At 33.9% G+C, this 19232-nt stretch overlaps 1 protein-coding gene across 1 annotated transcript in view; it reads left to right on the plus strand.

The window, feature by feature from the left end:
* Nucleotides 1-19232, plus strand: part of RGS22 (regulator of G protein signaling 22) — a 117420-nt gene that overhangs the window by 39733 nt on the left and 58455 nt on the right. The window contains exons 9-13 of the mRNA XM_069465602.1: nucleotides 638-812; nucleotides 3928-4061; nucleotides 11400-11511; nucleotides 12915-13040; nucleotides 13994-14095. Of these exons, the coding sequence (XP_069321703.1) occupies nucleotides 638-812; nucleotides 3928-4061; nucleotides 11400-11511; nucleotides 12915-13040; nucleotides 13994-14095 (649 nt within the window). The remainder of the gene's footprint in view (nucleotides 1-637; nucleotides 813-3927; nucleotides 4062-11399; nucleotides 11512-12914; nucleotides 13041-13993; nucleotides 14096-19232) is intronic.

The raw sequence follows: 19232 nt of genomic DNA on the forward strand, positions 1-19232 counted from the left end.
TTTATTTTACAAGAAACATGAGTTACTTTTAAAATTCATTCATTGATAGATATACAGGTTTTTCTTATCAAGCCGATTATAATTTGAACATAATGCTACTTAGGATTTTACCCTAATGTATGTTGCCTTTTTATATGAGTGAATTGGATTGCATGAAGTAACATATCATAGAAAAATATTTTTAAGGCTAGGCAGCAGAAAAAGAAGTAGACATCCAAAAAAGGGTATAGTGGCTGGGTGTGGTGGCTCATGCTTGTAATCCTAGCACTCTGAGAGGTGGAGGTTGAAGGATTGCTTGAGCTCAGGAGTTCGAGACAAGCCTGAGCAAGAGTGAGACCCTGTCTCTACAAAAAATAGAAAAATTAGCTGAGTGTCATGGTGCATGCCTGTAGACAGAGCTACTGGGGAGACTGAGGCAAGAGGATCACTGGAGCCCAGGAGTTTGAGGTTGCAATGAGCTACAATGACGCCACTGCACTCTACCCAGTTTGACAGAGCACGACTCTGTCTCAAAAAAGGGGGGGGGGGTAATAGCAAAATGGATAATTGCAAGCACAGCTATTATATATTTTATAGGCTTTTGATTTTTGAGGCTTATTGTCTAGTTCAGTCTTAAATTTATTTTTCCAATAAACAGGGCACCAAGATTCTGTGTTACTCATTCAGCCTCAACAAAACATGCTAGTGCTGAACTGAAATTCTGGCACCTCCGTCAAGAGAAACCAAGGAAGGATATTGACCCTTTTCCACAAATGGCAACCCTCTTGCCGCTAAGACCTAAATCTTGCATTCCACAGATATCTGAGATCCAGGTAGGGTACACATTGATGCTTTGATCTCTATTAAGTTTATAGTAAAATATCTATGCGTGAGTGTTTGGACACTGAATCTTAAGTTTCATCATAAGCTTTTTTGTTACTATTGTTGTTATTGCTAATGTAGCTGCTGCAACAATTAGGAAATAAGAAAACCTACAGACTGTTCTCAGTCATTTTTCAAAAGAAGATATACAAATGGCCAGAAAACATATGAAAAAATGCTTACCATCACTAATCATCAGAGAAATGCAAATTAAAACCACAATGAGATGCCATCTTACTCCAGTTAGAATGGCCATTATTAAAAAGTCAAAAAACACATATATTGGCATGGGTGCAGTGAAAAGGGAACGCTATAAGCTGTTGGTGGGAATGTAAATTAGTACAGCCTATATGGAGATACCAGTATGGAGATTTCTCAAAGCTCCTGCAATCCCACTACTAGGTGCCTACCCAAAGGAAAAGAAATCATTATATCAAAAAGATACCTGCACTTGTATGTATGTTTATCGCAGCACAGCTCACAATTGCAAAGGTATGGAATCAACCTAATGCTCATCACCTGATGAGTGGATAAAGAAAATGTGGTGTGTGTGTATATATATAAATATATATGTGTGTGTATATGTGTGTGTGTGTGCGTGTGTGTGTGTGTGTGTGTGTATATGCACACATACTGTGGAGTACTACACAACCATAAGAAAGAATTAAATAATGTCTTTTGCAGCGAATGGATGAAACTGGAGGCCATTATTCTAAGTGAAGTAACTCAGGAACAGAAAAATAGTTGCCACATGTTCTCACTTATAAGCGGGAGCTAAACTATGGCTATGCAAGGACACACAGAGTGGTATAATGGATGTTGGATACTCAAATGGGGGGAGGCTGGGAGGAAGTGAGGGGTGCAAAATTACCTGTGGGATATAGTGTACACTTCACCACTACACTATATATACATGTAATGGAATTCAACTTGTATGCCCTAAATCTATTAACATTAAAAAAAAAAAAAAAAAAAAAAGAAAACCTACAGTCAGTCTATTCTCTATCAAGCAGCCACAGTGATCCTTTAAAAATTTATGATCATGTCATTCATCTGCTCAAAATTCTCCTGTGGCCTCTGCTCTAACTCAGAACAAAATCCTAAGTCATTACACAGTTTGTGAAAGCCCCTGGTAACCTCCTGACCTCATTTCCCACCATTCTCTAACTTACTCCACTCCATGCACTCTGGTCTCTTTGCTCGTCTTTGAAGACACCAAGCATAACCCCCAGGTTTTTTGCTTCCTGTTTGCCTTGCTTGGAGCACTCTTCCTCCAGATGTCTACATGACTTGCCCCCTCACTTCCTTTAGGTGGTTCAGTAGTGTTAAGTATATTCACAATTTTGTGAAACAGATCTCCAGAACTTTTTCATGTTGCAGATCTGACTCTACACCTATTAAAAAACAACTCCCCTTTTCTCCTTCCCCCCAAGCCCCTGATAATCTCCATTGTACTTTTTCTTTCTTTGAATTTGATGACTTTTGTATGATATACCAAACCTCAGCCTCCTGTGCTAATTGTTATTTACTGAGTGGCATTTAATTCTTGCTGTGTTCTAAATTATTAAAACAGATGTGAGCCCTGATACCTGGGAAGTTATATGTAGAATACACTTAAGTTATTCATTTTGTTTATAGAATTCTTAAAAAATCTTAGTAGTTATTGGCTACATGGACTATATGTAAGATTTTATTGTTTGTTCTAGATAATAAAACATCATAAATATATTCCTTGCTTTCCAGCAACATATATTATATTCTAATGAAAGCTGACATATTAGAAAAGTTTTTTTATGTTTGTTTTTCAAATTACAAAAATAATAAAACTACTGTAAATTTGAAAACTGGAGAAAGAGACAAATCTTTTCTGATCTCACCTACTATTAGACAACTACTAACTTATTTTCTCTTAGGTTTCTTGTGAATTTTTTGTTTTCATGCACTTATAGTTTTATATTCTGATTATTTCTTTTATCATAAGTATTTTTCCATGTGTTGTCATGTTTATAACCACTATTTTTAAGTATTGTATAATTTTACATTTATGTATATCCTATACTCAGGTAATTGTTTCTTTCTCCTCCATTTGGACATTTAGTTGTTTATAGTTTTCTTGATTCGTGTGTGTAGATCTCATATTCTGGATTTAAATTAATTTTTACCATAAAGAAATTTTAAGAATGGCCCCATGGGGGGCAAGAAAGAATGGGAAAAAATAATCATGAAAATAAAATGTCCAAATATGGAAGGTAATAGTGCTGAGAAGATATAGATCCATCCCCTCTAATGGACAATGGATATCTTTGTTTCATTTCCCTGCTTTGTGACCCCCCTCACATACACACGTTAGCTGTATATGTTTATATCAGTTATAGAATAAAGAAAAGTTTTTGCAAAGTTCTTCCTCCAGGAAAGAGTCTTCTTTCACATCGGTAGAAGTATGGATATACAAGCCTTTAGCTCTTTTCTTATCGTCTAAATTGCTGTTGGATTTCACTTTGCTGGTTGCACAAAAGTGGTAGTTAGGCCGGGTGCGGTGGCTCACGCCTGTAATCCTAGCACTCTGGGAGGCCGAGGCGGGTGGATCGCTTGAGGTCAGGAGTTCGAGACCAGCCTGAGCAAGAGCGAGACCCCCATCTCTACTAAAAATAGAAAGAAATTATATGGACAACTAAAATATATATACAAAAAATTAGCCGGGCATGGTGGCACATGCCTGTAGTCCCAGCCACTCGGGAGGCTGAGGCAGTAGGATCGCTTAAGCCCAGGAGTTTGAGGTTGCTGTGAGCTGGGCTGACGCCACGGCACTCACTCTAGCCCAGGCAACAAAGCAAGACTCTGTCTAAAATAAATAAATAAATAAATAAAATAAAAAGTGGTAATTGGAGAAGGAGAAAATTTCTATTCTATTGGGAAGCATGGCAGGAGGTAGAGGGAGGGAAAAAGTCCTCCAGTGAGCTGAACAAATTTGAGGTATGTGTGCAGAGCTATATACTTTATTCTCTCTCCTTTTTTTCCCCCCTTTTGCTCATTTTTCATTTTGTTCATTATCTTACTACCTTTTAGAAAGAGGAATTCAGCGTATTACAACCTCCTAAATCTCCCAAGAAAACACCTAGAGTAAAAACAGCAACTCAAAAACCTGGGAAGAGTGAGTCTTTGTATCCAATTTCTTCTAAGAATGATGTGATTGAGAAAGGGTAGGTGCAGCTTTTTGTGTTATCAGTTGCTTTTCTGCAATGGTATGATTTTTGCATAGTTTAAAAACTAAATAGAAATTGAAGACTAGTACATTGATTTTTTACATGGTTTCTTATATTTAAATGTTATATATTAGAGGCTTATACTTTCCATGCATACTTTAAATTAGGAGTAGAATTCCAGATATTAGTAATTTTGGAGAGATGGTGCCTCTGCTTTCCAGCCTGTCATGAGCTGTACAATCAATAATTTTCTGGGAAGATTGCCTTCTAATTCTTATTTGGCTCTATTCAATAATTCAGTATTTCTCAAATTTGAGAACTCGTTTAAGACTGTCAACAATATTATCTTGTTTAATATGGTATATTATTTTATTCATTTAGATTTACTCACATATTTACCCTTTTCATTGTTCTTTATTTCCAATGGGATTATTTTCGTTTAGCCTGAAGAATACTCTTTGGTATTAACTTTGAATTATTTTATTATATGACCAGGGAATGAATAATTTTTATTTAATAATTTATTCTTTCATTTTCATTCTTTTTTTTATTGAGATAAAATTCACTTGACATAAAATTCACCATTTTAATCGTACTCAGGTGTAATCAATTATTTTTAGTATATTCCCAAAGTTGTGCAACCATTACTACTATATAATTCCAGAACATTTCATTATACCCAAAATAAGCCACATATCTATTAGCAGTGGTTCTGTATTCCTCCTCCCCCAGCCCCTGGCCGTTATTCTTCTATACCCATGGATTTGCCTATTCTGGACATTTCATATAAATGGAATGTATACATACACATGTGTGGCCTTTTGTGTGTGTCTTATTTAGCATAATGTCTTCAGGATTCATTATTGTGGTCACTTTCACTCTTAAATATTTTTTGTTGGGTTTAAAATTATAGATCGGTAGTTATTTTCTTTTAGCACGTTGAAGATCCTATATTGTTTTCTGGCTATCAGTGTTTCTGCTGAGATACTAGTTGTCAGGCTAATTGTTGATCTTTTGAAGATAATATATCTTTTTCTCCTTTAAAGATTAAAGGGTACGAAATGAAATGAAACAAAGATATCTGCTTTAGGAGTATCTTTGTTTGTTTGTTTTTTGTTTGTTTATTTTTGTTTTTTTGCAGTTTTACTCTGATGTGTTTAGGTGTAGGTTTCATTTTATGTAGCCAACCTGGAGTTATTAGATCTGTGGCTTTGATATATTTCATCAGTTTTAGAAAATTCTCAGTTGTTATCTCTTCTAATACTGCTTCTAACCCACTTTTCTCTCCTCTTACTCTAGAATTGTAATTACATGTAAGTTAGACCATCATGATTTATCCTCTAATATCCTGTCTTCTGTATTTCATCCTGTCAACTCATCATGCTTTATTACAGGTAATTTTGTTATCGTCCACTTCACTGTTTCTCTCTTTAACTATATCTCATCTGCCCTTAATTATATCTATTGAGTTTCTTTAACTGTAGTTATTGTATTTCTTATTTCTATAATTTCTTTGGTTCTTTTATAGATATGTCATGTTTTAGAGGTTCCAGTTCTCTGCTGAGATAAAGTTCTTCTGTTTTATCTCCTTGATCATAGTTGTTTAAAGTCTGTGTCTGATATTTTTAATATCTGGAGCTCCTGTGACTCCTTTCCATTGTTCTGTTTTTAGCTGTTTTTTGTTCTTGTTGTCTTGTCTGATCTTGTGTCTTGTTTTTGTTAATTTTATACTATACATTTTCTTTGAAAAATTGTGTGCAGAATTTATTTGAACCTTAGGTCTTACATTATATTTTTCTAGAAGGGATTTTTTTTTCTTTTGCCAGACAATTCAAGCACTAGTAACCTGTGATCATCTTAATCCAATTCCAGGGATTTTTCTGAGCCAACAAAACAACTCAAAATTATGCTGCAGTATATGCAAGGATTGGTTTACTTCTAGTATACTCTTACTACTAGGGTGCAGCCCTTGGAGTTCCCAACCAAAAGTATGAATGAAGAATTTATCGGTGCCTGTGACTCTGTTAAACATGCTACTAAGTTTACTAAGTGCCTTTCATTATTAGCAAACCCTCAGGATAAAGCAACCTCAAATGCTAAAGTCACCTCCATGGATTTGTATTCTTTGGGTTTTGACTCAATAATTCTTGACTACATTGTTAGCAGTTAGATGCCTTCAAGCAGATTTATTTTTATATTTTTTTCAGCTTACTTGTCTTCAATGTGAGGTTGATCCAAATCAACTTGCTTGCTATATCCAAATGTAGCAGATAATGAGCTTTTATGGTGTTGACACTTTATTTGCATTTTATCAGTTAATTCTTACTGCATCCCATGAAGAAGGCATGATCTTCAGTTTTCAGGTGATGAAACAAGTGAAAAGACATATAGGCATGAGTTGAGAGAAAAGTTAACTTTTGAAAACTGTACTATACATTGTTATGGCTAGAGTATAGAGTATTACAGTGAAAAAGCAGGAGATAGGCTAATGAGATAAATGAGGCTCAGAATGTGAAATTTCTTATCTGTCACATTAAGGAATTTGGAGATTATTTTCTATGCACTGGTGAAGAACTGGAGAGTTTTTTGTGTCATTTATTAAAATTAAATTATTTTACTTATAAAAATTGGATATGCATACATAGGTCAAAAATAGTGGCAAGCAACAAACATATGAAAAAAATGCTGAACATCTCTAATCATCAGGGAAATGCAAATCAAAACCACAATGAGATATCACTTATCTCCAGTGAGAATGGCCTTTATCAAAAAGTCTCAAAACAATAAATGTTGGCATGGATGTGGAGAGACAGGAACACTCATACACTGCTGGTGGGACTGCAAACTAGTACAACCTCTGTGGAAAGCAATATTGAGATACCTTAAACAGATACAAGTAGACTTACCATTTGATCCAGCAATCCCATTATTGGGCATCTACCCAAAAGAACAAAAGACATGCTATAAAAAAGACATCTGCACTCGAATGTTTATAGCAGCACAATTCACAATTGCAAAGATGTAGAAACAACCCAAGTGCCCATCAATACATGAGTGGATTAATAAAATGTGGTATACCATGGAGTATTACTCAGCTATAAGAAACAATGGTGATCTAGAACCCCTTGTATTATCCTGGATGGAGCTGGAGCCCATTATACTCAGTGAAGTATCACAAGAATGGAAAAATAAGCACCACGTGTACTCACCATCAAATTGGTTTCACTGATTGTTACCTAAGAGCACATTTGTGATGTTGGGCAGATGGGGGGGGGGGAGGGGACAGGTGTATACATACATAATGAGTGCGATGCGCACCGTCTAGGGGATGGACATGCTTGAAGCTCTGATTCGGGGCGGGGGCAGGGGGGAAAGGGCAATATACATAACCTAAACTTTTGTACATGCATAATATGCTGAAATAAAAAAATTATCTATGGCAAAAAAATAAATAAATAAAATAAAATAATAAAAAAATAGTAGCAAGCTATATACACTGATTCTGTGCCTTTTTGTTTTTTAATTTTTTATTAATGTATCTTGGAAGTGTTCTCCCAAGATATATTAGATATAATCTATTTTGATTCTTGTTCTCATTCTTGTCATTTTGTTTCCTCTTATGTCTGGTTCTTTCATTTTATACCAAACAATTTATTTGTACTGTATTGATGGACATGACATTGTTTCCTGTATTTTTTGCCATTACAAATAATGTTACAGTAGATATTGTTGTACATTTCTATGTTTCTCACAGACATACATATGTATATATGCGCATACATATCTATAGGATAAATTCTTAAAAGTAGAATTCTTGAGTCACAGTTCATGTGCTTTTTAAATTTTGCTAGATATTGATTGCCAAATTGTCTTTCATAGGAGTTGTAACAATTTATATAATACTCCCATCAACATGTGTGAAATTGCCTTTTTTTTTTTACTATACCATCACCAACACAGTATGTATTACTTTTGCTAACCAGAAAGGTTTTAAAATGGTATTTATTATTTTGACTGAAGTTGAACATTTTTTCATATGTTTAAGAACTATTTTACATTATTTCCTGTGAACCTGCTATCCTCAGAAGGAGGAAAAGTAGGATTGGAGGAGGCAGATGATGAGTTCAGTTTGGGGTGCTCCCTAGGTGAGTGCCCCAGCGTGTACTACAGTGTCTGGCACGTAGTATGTGTTCAACGAACATTTGTTGAATGAGTGAATGTAGAGCCCAAGGTACTCTTAAAGGCTGATATAAGACTACATTGGGTTCCAATTTCTCCACATCCTTGCTTACACAAATTTTTTTGTGTTGAAAATGTGAATTATGTCTCAGTAAAAAATTTAAAAGTCTATTAGGATATATTATACATTGGGATACACATGTCCAAAAGAGTTGAAATACAGCTCTGGAGCCCAGGAGAGAGATCAACTATATGTAAAAAAAAATTTGAGAAGCTTTACACTTTAGGGGATAGTTGAAGCCATGGGAATGGATGAGATGATCATGAGAGAGAGAGTAATGTATAATGAGAAGAACTAAGTTATCAAGCTTTACAGTAAAGGCAGAGAATAGGAGCCAGAAGAGAAGACCAAGAAGGAGTAATCTGAGAAATGGTAGATGCAGCTACAGGAAAGAGTGATGTCATGGAAGCCAAAAGAAGAAAGAATTTTAAGAGGATGTTAAATGTTGTAAAGTAGTCAAGATAATAGCAGTAAGTGTTCATTGTGTTTTATTAATGATGAAGTTATTGATAAGGTTACAAAGATAGCTTTCAAGAGTCAAAAGCCAGATGACAGTAGCTGGAAGAATATATTGAAAGTGAAGAGGAACTAATTGATATAGATCATTCTTCTTCTAACTTTTAATTATGAGATGATTTTAGATTTATATGTAGTTGTAAGAAATGATGTAGAAAGGTCCTGTATGCCCTTCATTCAGTGTCCCCAGTGGCAATAGCTTGCATAACTATAGTACAGTATCAGATCCAGGAAAGTGGCATTTATAAAAATCCATCTCCCTTATCATATTTTACCAGTTTTTTATGCACTTGTGTGTGTATGTTTAGTTTTATATAATTTGATCACAGGTGTGCTTTTGTGACTATTACCACAGTTGATATACCAAACAGTTTCATCATAAGGATCTCTTGTGCCACTGTTTTATGGCCACAGGTATTTATTTCCTTCCCTTCCTATTCCTCTAGTCACTGGCAACTACTAATCTGTTCCCCATCTCTATAATTATTTTTTTTTTTTTTGGTATTTTTTTGTAGAGATGGGGGGGCGTCTCACTATGTTGCTCAGTCTGGTCTCAAACTCCCGGCCTCATGCAATCCTCCCACCTCAGCCTTCCAAAGTGCTAGTATTACAGGTGTGACCCACCATGCCTGTCCTCCATCTCTATATTTTTGTCATTTCAAGAATGTTATATAAATGGAATCATGAAATATGCAACCTTTTGAGAGATTGTTTTTTTTTTACTCAACATAATTCCCTTGACATTTATCCAAGTTGTTGCATGTATCCATAGTTTGTTCCTTTTATTGCTAAATAGTATTAGACTACTCTTTTTTATAAATTGGATTTAAAAATTTGAAATGAGTGAGAATAAAAACTAAAAGTAACTGGATTTAGGGGAGAGCATTTTTGTTAAAGTTATTCCTAAGTATTTTGTTCTTTTTGAAGCTATCGTGAATGGAAATGTTTTCTTAATTTCATTGTTGGACTGTTCATTGCTAGTGCATAGAAATTCAGTTTTTTAAATGTTTATCTTGTACCTTGTGACCTTACTGAACTTATTTATTAGTTCTAGTTGTTTTTAAATAGAGTTCTTAGGATTTTCCATATACAAGAGCATATCATCTAAGAACAAAGACAGTTTTGAATTCTTTCTTCTTGATCGTAATGTCTTTTACTTCCTATTCCTGCCTAATTACCTCAGTCAGCACCTGCAGTACAATGCTGAATAGAAGTGGTAAGAGCAAACACCCTTGTTTTGTTCCAAGTTTTAGGGTGAATTCAACCTTTTGCCATTAAGTATGATGTTAGCTATTTTTCATAGATTCTCTATTATGTTAAGGAAGTTCTTTATTGAAGTTTTTAAATCATGAATGTGTGTTGGATTTTGTCAAATGCTTTTTCTGTATCTACTAAAATGATCATGTGGGTTTTGTTCTTTATTGATATGGTGTATTGCATTAATTGATTTTTAGATGTTAAACCAATTTTATATTTCTGAGATAAGCCGCACTGGTTCATGGTATATAATCCTTTTAGTATTTTTCTGGATTTAGTTTGCTAGTATTTTGTTGAGGATATTAGTTTCTATATGTATAAGGGATATTGGTCTGTAGGTTTTTTTTTTTTTTAAGATATTTTTGGCTTTAGTATAGGGCAATTCTGCTTTATAGAATACATTGGGAAGTATCCCATCCTTTTCTAATTTTGGAAGTATTTGGGAAGCACTGATGTTGGTTCTTCTTCAAGTATTTGATAGAATTTGTCAGTGAAGCCTTTTGGACCTAGGCTTTTCTTTGTAGGAAGATTTAGTTTAGTTCTTCTATTTCTAATATCTTAAGGGTGAAGGTTAGGTTATTGATTTGAGATCTTTTTCTTTTCTAATATAGGCCTTTACAGCTATAAAATTGGGGCATGGGAGAGGGAGTCAGATAGGAAAATGTAAAAATATAATGTCCAAAGTAATTAGTGTAATTCCAGAGCCTTCCATTATCTCACTCCAAACTGATCTATATAATTCCCTATGGATCTTAACCTGTATTGAGGATTAAATATTCTAATATGAATTATATCTAGCACAGTGTTTGGTATGTAGTATATAGTGTTCACTTAACTGTTAATGTCTTCTTGCCCTAAGGAAATTGTTTATCTTTGCTGCCTTTTAAACAAGGATTTCCCTACATTCCTTCATTTATTGCTCACTATTCTTCCTATCTAAAGAACCCCTCTAACACACATACACATACACACACACACTCAGGTATATACACAAAATATATTTCTACTAATTTTTAAGGAAAAATTTCATTTCTTTAATATAGGTTGAAGGAATTTCTCATTCTTACACTCCCGTATTCATTATCCATCCCAGTCATTTGGCATCTATAATATACTCTCTCAAATGGAGTCAACCAGAAGTTATTTTGAGAGTTGTCTTTCTATGCCTCATTTTCTCAACTCACTTCTTTAGGGTGGAACTGATGTTATGCTATTTTTCTGATTCTCTCACATTGTTCAGAAGCACTCCTAAGATTTGGTGCCATACATACCAAAAGTAATCAAAATTTGTTTATCAATTAGATCTCATCCCTATCATTTAGGTCAAGGCACATGTCAGAAAGCAAAATTATTCATTTAACGTCTTTTACTGACATTTCTGAATGTCTGAAGCCCCAGCTGGATCAAAAGTATACTTACACAGAAGAACCCAAGGTAAGTATTTTGAGGACTGAATAAACTGATTTCTCATTTAACTGATCAATGTTCCCTGATTTTAGAAAATTTTTATTGATTTATCATAGTATTTTTTTCTTTACTAAGAAAAACGGTTGATTTTTTTTTCCTTGCCAGAGAATTTTTACACAAAAATTTCCCGTGTTTCTTTTGTAGTACCAAGGTGCTATATTCTTCATTGATTACTATTTTCAAAAATGATTGTGTTCTGGTTTTCGTATGATGATACCTCAAACATAAAATAAGACCCTCTAGTATTTTTATTAACTTTTTAACACTTGATAAAAAATAGTATTTGATGTTATGTTTTGAAGGTCTAGAATTTTAAAATGCAGGGTATCTCCAGAATGCAGGTACTCTGATAACATGTATTAAAAGTACAGGTTTTAGATGAAAATTTCATATTCCCTAAGGATTATATGTTAGGTAGAAACCTTAGCAGTCCCAATACAGTCTAAATACTTCGCTATAATTTTGTGTGACTATTTATTTTATTCTAAGACAATAGTTTTCCTTTTCTTCTGATTGGAATTTTTTTCCTGCTGAACAATGATTTTTTAGTTTGGAATTCTGATAGTTAAACATCATAAAAACATTAAATTTTCACCTCAGAATTTCTTTAGCAGGCAGATAAAGAGGGAAGTAGATAGACAGTATGACAAAGAATAAGAACCTCACTTAACCCTAAATTATTCATACCACACTTGTATTATGATTACAAAGACAAAACAAATAGCAAAGAGTTAAAGTGAGTAGTAGATACCTTTTCATATTCTGGAGTCACTCTTGTGCTTGGAGAAATAGCCAGCTTTCTGTGTTTCAAAAATTGTATTAGGGTTGCCAGCATTATTGGCAGAGAAGCCCATAAACAGCAAAGTTTTATGAGAACTTACACTGCCATTTTCACTGTGCAGGCCATGACCTGTACAGGGCAAGACTGTCCAAAGAGGGAACCCCTAAGAACAGTTAATGAGCAGCACTGAGAGGCCTTGAAGATAGTTCTTTTTATAACTCTCTTGTAGCTATAATAGCAGCACCTCAAGGCTAAAATAACAGTAAATATGTAGGAAAGAGGCCACCAACAAAGATTTGGAAGACACCTAAAATTATGAAAATAATTGAGGTTGGGAAGTTGCTTCAACTTTATGTTTGAAATCAGATTGGTTAATAATAGAATGAATTCTGCTGCTATAGTTGGGCTCCGTAAATGAATCTTATATGACAGATGCAAACATACTGCATTAATTACAAATATGATACAAAAATAAAATAGTCTAGTGGGAAAATGACAGCCTGGCAGAATTTATGAAGCCCTCTTATGCAATGCCATAAAAAATCACAATGTATTTGGGTGGATAATGGACTTCTGTTTTGTTATCTAGGTTAAAACCATGTTAGATGTTGGAACTTTGGTAGGATTTGACATGGAAAACTTGTTGCAATCTTTGTATGTAGAAAGTAGAGCTGGATTCTTCTTTACTAAATTCTGTGAGCGTTCAGGGAACAAGGTAAAAAAATTATTTAAAATCTAATTTTATAATTTTACTTCACTTAAAAATAAGAGGTGTTGAAATAATTCAGTGCTCAAAAAATTATATTTGATGTTAAAATTCCCATCTCTGGCAAGAAAATTTATACTTAATATTTAGTAAAAATTTAAACATCTTAATTATAATTATCTTTGGTTCATTATCCTACTAAAATTACAAAGAAAAGTAAAATAGAGATAGACAAGGATTGACTTGCATGACTAACAATAGTTTATTTTCATATGATTGTATTTCAGTATAATATATTTTAGATTGAGTTGATTTCTATCAATCCTTTAATTTTTTAATAATTCTAATAATTACAAGTTACAACACATAATAGCAAAATTATTTTCTGTTTTTCAATTTTTTTTCTTTAAAGAAATGGAGTCTCACTCTGGCAGCCACACGGGCTGCTGGAGTGCAGTGATCGTAGTTCACTGTAACCTCGAACCCCTGGGCTCAAGTGATCCTCCCACCTCAGCCTCCTATCAAATATTCTTTTTTAATCACAAAAAGTCTTTATTTTGCTCAAATGTAAAGTATTTAAATGTAAAGTATTTAACATTATTAGAATAATGTTTGGTTCTGCTATGATACACATTTGCCTATGTATATCAAAATACCTTCAGATTTTGTTTTCATACCAAAAATATGTGGTTACTCTTTAACCATTAACTATTAATAGAATGCTTACTACTTTAATGGCCAATTATGTGAGGGGCATACATGCAAAAATATAATGTTCTAGCAACAATACCAATAAATATTTTGTATATTGCCAGTTTGTGGTAGAAGATTAAAACCGTCTTAAATTGAGCCTGATTTATGGTAACAGCAAAGAGCTAAACAGTTATTTGTATTTGACATTAGAAACTTGTAGAGCTTTAATAATTGGGTGGTAATAATTTATGTACTTTTTCCATCTGCAGTTGTGGAAGAACAGTGTGTACTTTTGGTTTGACCTACAAGCTTATCATCAGCTTTTCTATCAGGAAACACTTCAGCCTTTTAAAGTATGCAAGCAAGCACAAGTAAGTAGTAAATAATGTTGGTTCAGTGTGAAGCTCTGAGTACACAGAGAAATAAAAATTGTGTCTAGTCCCAAACAAGAGAAATCGGGGACTGCAGGCAAAAAGGCAGCAGTTAAATTGTTGCCATGGGATTACTTTATTTAAATGTCAACAGAATATTGTTTTATAATCTGATTTGTGGGTTTTCAGTTTTATCTGTTTTATTTGGTTTGCTTTATTTTCTCTTTGCTGCCAACTACTTGTTCTTCCAATAAAGAACATCTCATCTTTTTTTCTAATTTATGCCTTTTTGGTTTGGTTGTGAGTGATTTAAAAGAGAACCCTGAGAGTGGACTTGTAATGAATCATTGAAGTGATTGGGAGTGGAGACATTGACCAGTGTCTTCTCTGAGCTTCCTGCAGACATCCCCTGGTGAGCGTACTAGGCTGTTGGCCTGTTTAAAGAGCAGGAAAGGATGTTGACTGACTCTGTGGTGCTGGCCTCATGTTGTTGCCTGGGCTTCTGTGCTGCACACCACATAAGACAGACACTCAGTGGAGGAAAGAATATTTCAAGACCACTTTGAAGCAAAATAGAGGATCATGGAATAAAAAATAGAGAAGGAAGAACAGAGGATTCCTACAGGGAGAGGAGGGGAAGAGAGTAACCTCTTTTAGGGGGAGGAAGGAAAGAGTATAGAATTATGACTCAAACTGACTTTTCAGTTTTTTATTCTTAGGCTCTTCTGATGTTTTCTAGAGAGATCTCCAAGCTTAGAAAGCTGATAATCTATATCTGTTGCCACTTAAGTGATTTTATAATCCAGAATAACCCCATTCCAGAGGACCTCCCCCTGAACAATGCTAAGAAAACTAGCTTCATCATTTTATTTATTATCTTATAATCTTCTTCAGGATATCAGAGCACACTGGTGGATGTTTTTTATTACTTCCACCACCCTGATTCTGGCATTAATGACTATGCTTTGTAAATCAGCTGACAGAACTTTGTACTTTTTACTGTGAGAAATAAGGGCTTCAGCTCCTACATAGCCCAGATCTGTCTCCATGAAATCATGAAATTATATCTCTAATTTAACAGTGCTATTTTCTGAGACCACACAGTTGACTGTTCTGCTTATTAATCCTTTACCTGGAATTCTCTATTTATCCGTATTCTCCTAACCTATTGCCCCTGTCTGCTAAAAGTACCATCCATTATTTTTATTATGTTTTCACTACTACAAAGAGTACTCCTTCAGAAATCTTCAGCTGCTCAATTAAGTGGAGTTTTTTTGTTAATAATCACCATATTTCCATGTGCTTGTAAAAAAGGAAATTCTATTTGAGCTTGGTAGACTTTTAAATTCTTAGCAATAGTATCATTCAACTGGCAATAAATTGTTATAAAACAGGACACAGATTTGGTTATTCAGAGTTGGATTGCCCTGTTTTGGGATTATCAAGGCCTATAAACTTTTTATCCTTTTCTAGGTACTCTTTTGAGGAATCAAAGCAGGGTGAGAGAAGGAGAACAATGGAGACATTTGCTTTCAGGGATCAACAGGGAGAAATAAAAGGAGCAAATCCATGTGATTTTTTTTAGATGTATTTGCTTCTTACGTCTATGGTTACTTTGTTTTATTTTTTGGTTAGAGAAGCAATTGCCTGAATTGGTTTAGGTTTTAATTATTCAAGGTTTCTGTGACTTCAGATACAAGAATTGCCTGTAATACCATAATCCTATTGATTTATTTCAAAGTGTGAAATACCATTTATTTCTTTATAATAGAAATATTATATTGCTTTATTCAAGGGTGCATTTACAATATAGATCTTTGGATTGATAATGCCAAGGGCAGAATATAATCAACTGGCATTATGTTAAAGTTGCTATGAACTTGATTTTATATTGTTTTAATATATCCACCAAGTTGCATGCTAGGAGACTAAGAGTTGATTTCAGGGGACTGACATGATACTGTATACAAATACACTGAAGTTTTATTGCCCCATGAAATACTGTAGAAATATCTGTAGGCAGACTAGATGTAGGAGTAGGGATGTTAGTAACAGTGATTTTGTGTGACTAAGGAGTCCAAGAGTTTGAACTCCTATCTTGGGCACATCCTGAAGATTTCATTGCATGGCTTCAAGATAGAATAGTACACAGTTAGAAACCAATTTAAATGGTCTTGGCAAGGAGAAAGGGAATCACCACCATAGGGTAGAGACAAAATCTTTGACGTTAACATTAGCTTGCCAGGGGATCATATCCCCTTGCTAAGATTTGGAGGCTAGATTGTTACCAAAGATAGTTCTACAGCTTTTTTGACATTACATACTTGCTTCAGTGAGAGTACTACAATAGAATCAAACAGACCTGGGTACCACTGCCTGGTAACTTGTGGAATCTTTCAAAGAAACTGTATCCCAACAAAAGCTATGCATTTAGAATCTACCAGTCTGTATAGCACACATATTGAGAATTAAATTAAGTGAACATGTATAATACATAAATATAATTATATACACGTTTACAAATATATACATACAAAATTTAATAAAAAATGAGAAAGAGGAAGAGAGAAAAAATAGTAAAAATTAGAATCTAGGAGAAGAATTATATGGAAAAATGTAAGAATTAGTGAGTGAAGAGGTAGGTAAGAATGAAATGGAAATGAGAAGTAAGAGAATTGCTAGGTAAATTCACAGCACTTTTACCAGAAAGTACTGTGTAATATAATGACGTTCTTGCAGCTGTGTGAGATTTTTGCCTTATTGAATTGGACATCAGGGCAACACTATTATTTTAGTGTATCACCTAGATCAGAGGCTATATGACATAGAAGGAAAAAAAATCACAGAACTTGGGAGTTGAAAGACATGGATTTGTCACATTCTACTAGTTACTAGCTGGGTAAACTTTGTCATGTCAGTCAGTTTTAATAAGCCTTGGTTTCATGTTCTGTAAAATGTAGGTAGTGATAATGTTTTACATTTTATTTTCCTCTACTGATTTATAAATTATACATTCTATTTCTATTTTTACCCTTATAATTTTAACATGCATACTGAAATTAGTAAAGTCTAAAATTAATCATTATCTTTATCCTCCTACAAAACAATTCAAGGATCTTAGAACACTTTAATTTTACCATACTTTGCCCATTTTACATATAATTTTTGTATAGTATTTTTGTTAATTTTGTTTTGTACCCTCCAAGTAGCCATCTTTTTTTAAGTACTGTCAATATTCATTTCAATTTATTCACAAACAAATTTTTTGCTTACTGCTGCTTTTTGCATCTCCTTCCTTTGGGAAGAATATCCTTTAGTATTTTTTTCATTAGCGTCTACTAGTGGTAAAATGATCTCAGCTTTTATTTGTCTAAAAATGTCTATTATATTCTCTTATTGATGATTTAGCTGCATATAAAACTTTAGGTTGACAGTTTTCTCTCAGCACTTTGAAGATATTTTTTTTATTGTCTTCTGGCTTCTTTACTGTTACTGAAGAGTATGTTGTTGCTCCTTTGTGGGAAGATGCTTTTTCTCACTGTTTGTTTTTATAATCTTCTCTTTGATTTTGGTGTTCTGTATTTCACTTCAATGTGTCTACTACAATTATCTTTCTTGGGTTTAAGTTGCTTCTAGAATCTGAAGAATCATGCCTTTCATCAATTCTGGAAAATCCTCAGCTGTTATTTCTTTCAGTCTTTCTACTTCTCCATTTTCTGTATTCTATCATTCTGGATTCCCTGTCTGATCAACGTTGGTGCTTTTCAATATAGTTATATATTGCTTAATGACAGAAATACATTCTGAGAAATGTGTCATTAGGTGGCTTTGTCATTGTGTGAACATCATGGAGTGTACTTATGCAAAGGTAGATGGTCTAGCCTGCTACACACCTAGGTTATGTGGCATAACCTGTTGCTCCTGGCTATAAACCTGTACATCGTGTCACTGTGCTGAATACCATGGGCAGTCAGAACACAGTGGCAAATATTTGTATATCTAAACAGAGAAAAGATACAATAAAAAATATGGTATAAAAGATTAAAAATGATACATATTATAGGGCACTTGCCCTGAATGAAGCTTGCAAGACTGCAAGTTGCTCTGGGTAAGTCAGTCAACGAGTGATGACTGAATATGAAGGCCTAGGACACTACTGTACACTACTGTAGACTTTATAAATGCTATGTACTTATGCTACACTAAATTTATTAAAAATATTTTTCTTCAATAATTAACCTTAGCTTACTGTAACTTTTTTACTTTATAATTTTTTAAAACTTTTAAATTCTTTTGTAATAACCCTTAGCCTCTTCGCCTAAGCACAAACACATTATACAGCTGTACAAAAATATTTTTTCTTTATGTCTTTATTGTATAAGCTTTTTTATATTTAAAATTTTTTTTTACTTTTTAAACTTTTGTTGAAAACTAAGACACAAGCACACACATTAGCCTAGGCCTGCACAGGGTCAGGATCATCAGTATCACTGTCTTCCACCTCCACATCTCGACCCACCGGAAGGTTTTCAGGGGCAATAACATACATGAAGCTGTCATATCCTATGATAACAATATCGTCTTCTGGAATACCTCCTGAAGGACATTCTGAGGCTGTTTTACAGTTAACTTTTTTATATAAGTAAAAGGAGTATACTCTAAAATAACGATAAAAAGTATAGCATAGTAAATATATAAACCAGTAACATAGTTGCTTGTTATTTTTGGCATACTGTACATAATTGTATGTGCCACACTTCTATATGACTGACAGTACAGTAAGTTTGTTTGCACCAGTGTCACTACAAACATGTGAATAAAGTGTGCACTACAATGTTATGACAGCAACAGTGTCACTAGGCAATAGGGATTTTTCAGTTTCATTACAGTCTCATGGGACCACCATTGTTTATACAATCTGTCATTGAACAAAACATTTTTTTATGCAGCACATGACTATATACTACATCTCTCTAACCTTTCCAGCTTTTTCATCTTTTCATCTTTTAATTTCTGTCTTGTATGCTGTAAATTGAAATAAGTCAGTTTCCTTTGATCTGTTTTCTTCAGTTCATATATTATTTCTTCAGCATATTTTATTCTGCTATTTAACTCATCCATTCAGTTAAATCATTTT

Source organism: Eulemur rufifrons, chromosome 3 (assembly GCF_041146395.1).
Source record: "Eulemur rufifrons isolate Redbay chromosome 3, OSU_ERuf_1, whole genome shotgun sequence".
NCBI classification, from domain to species: domain Eukaryota; kingdom Metazoa; phylum Chordata; class Mammalia; order Primates; family Lemuridae; genus Eulemur; species Eulemur rufifrons.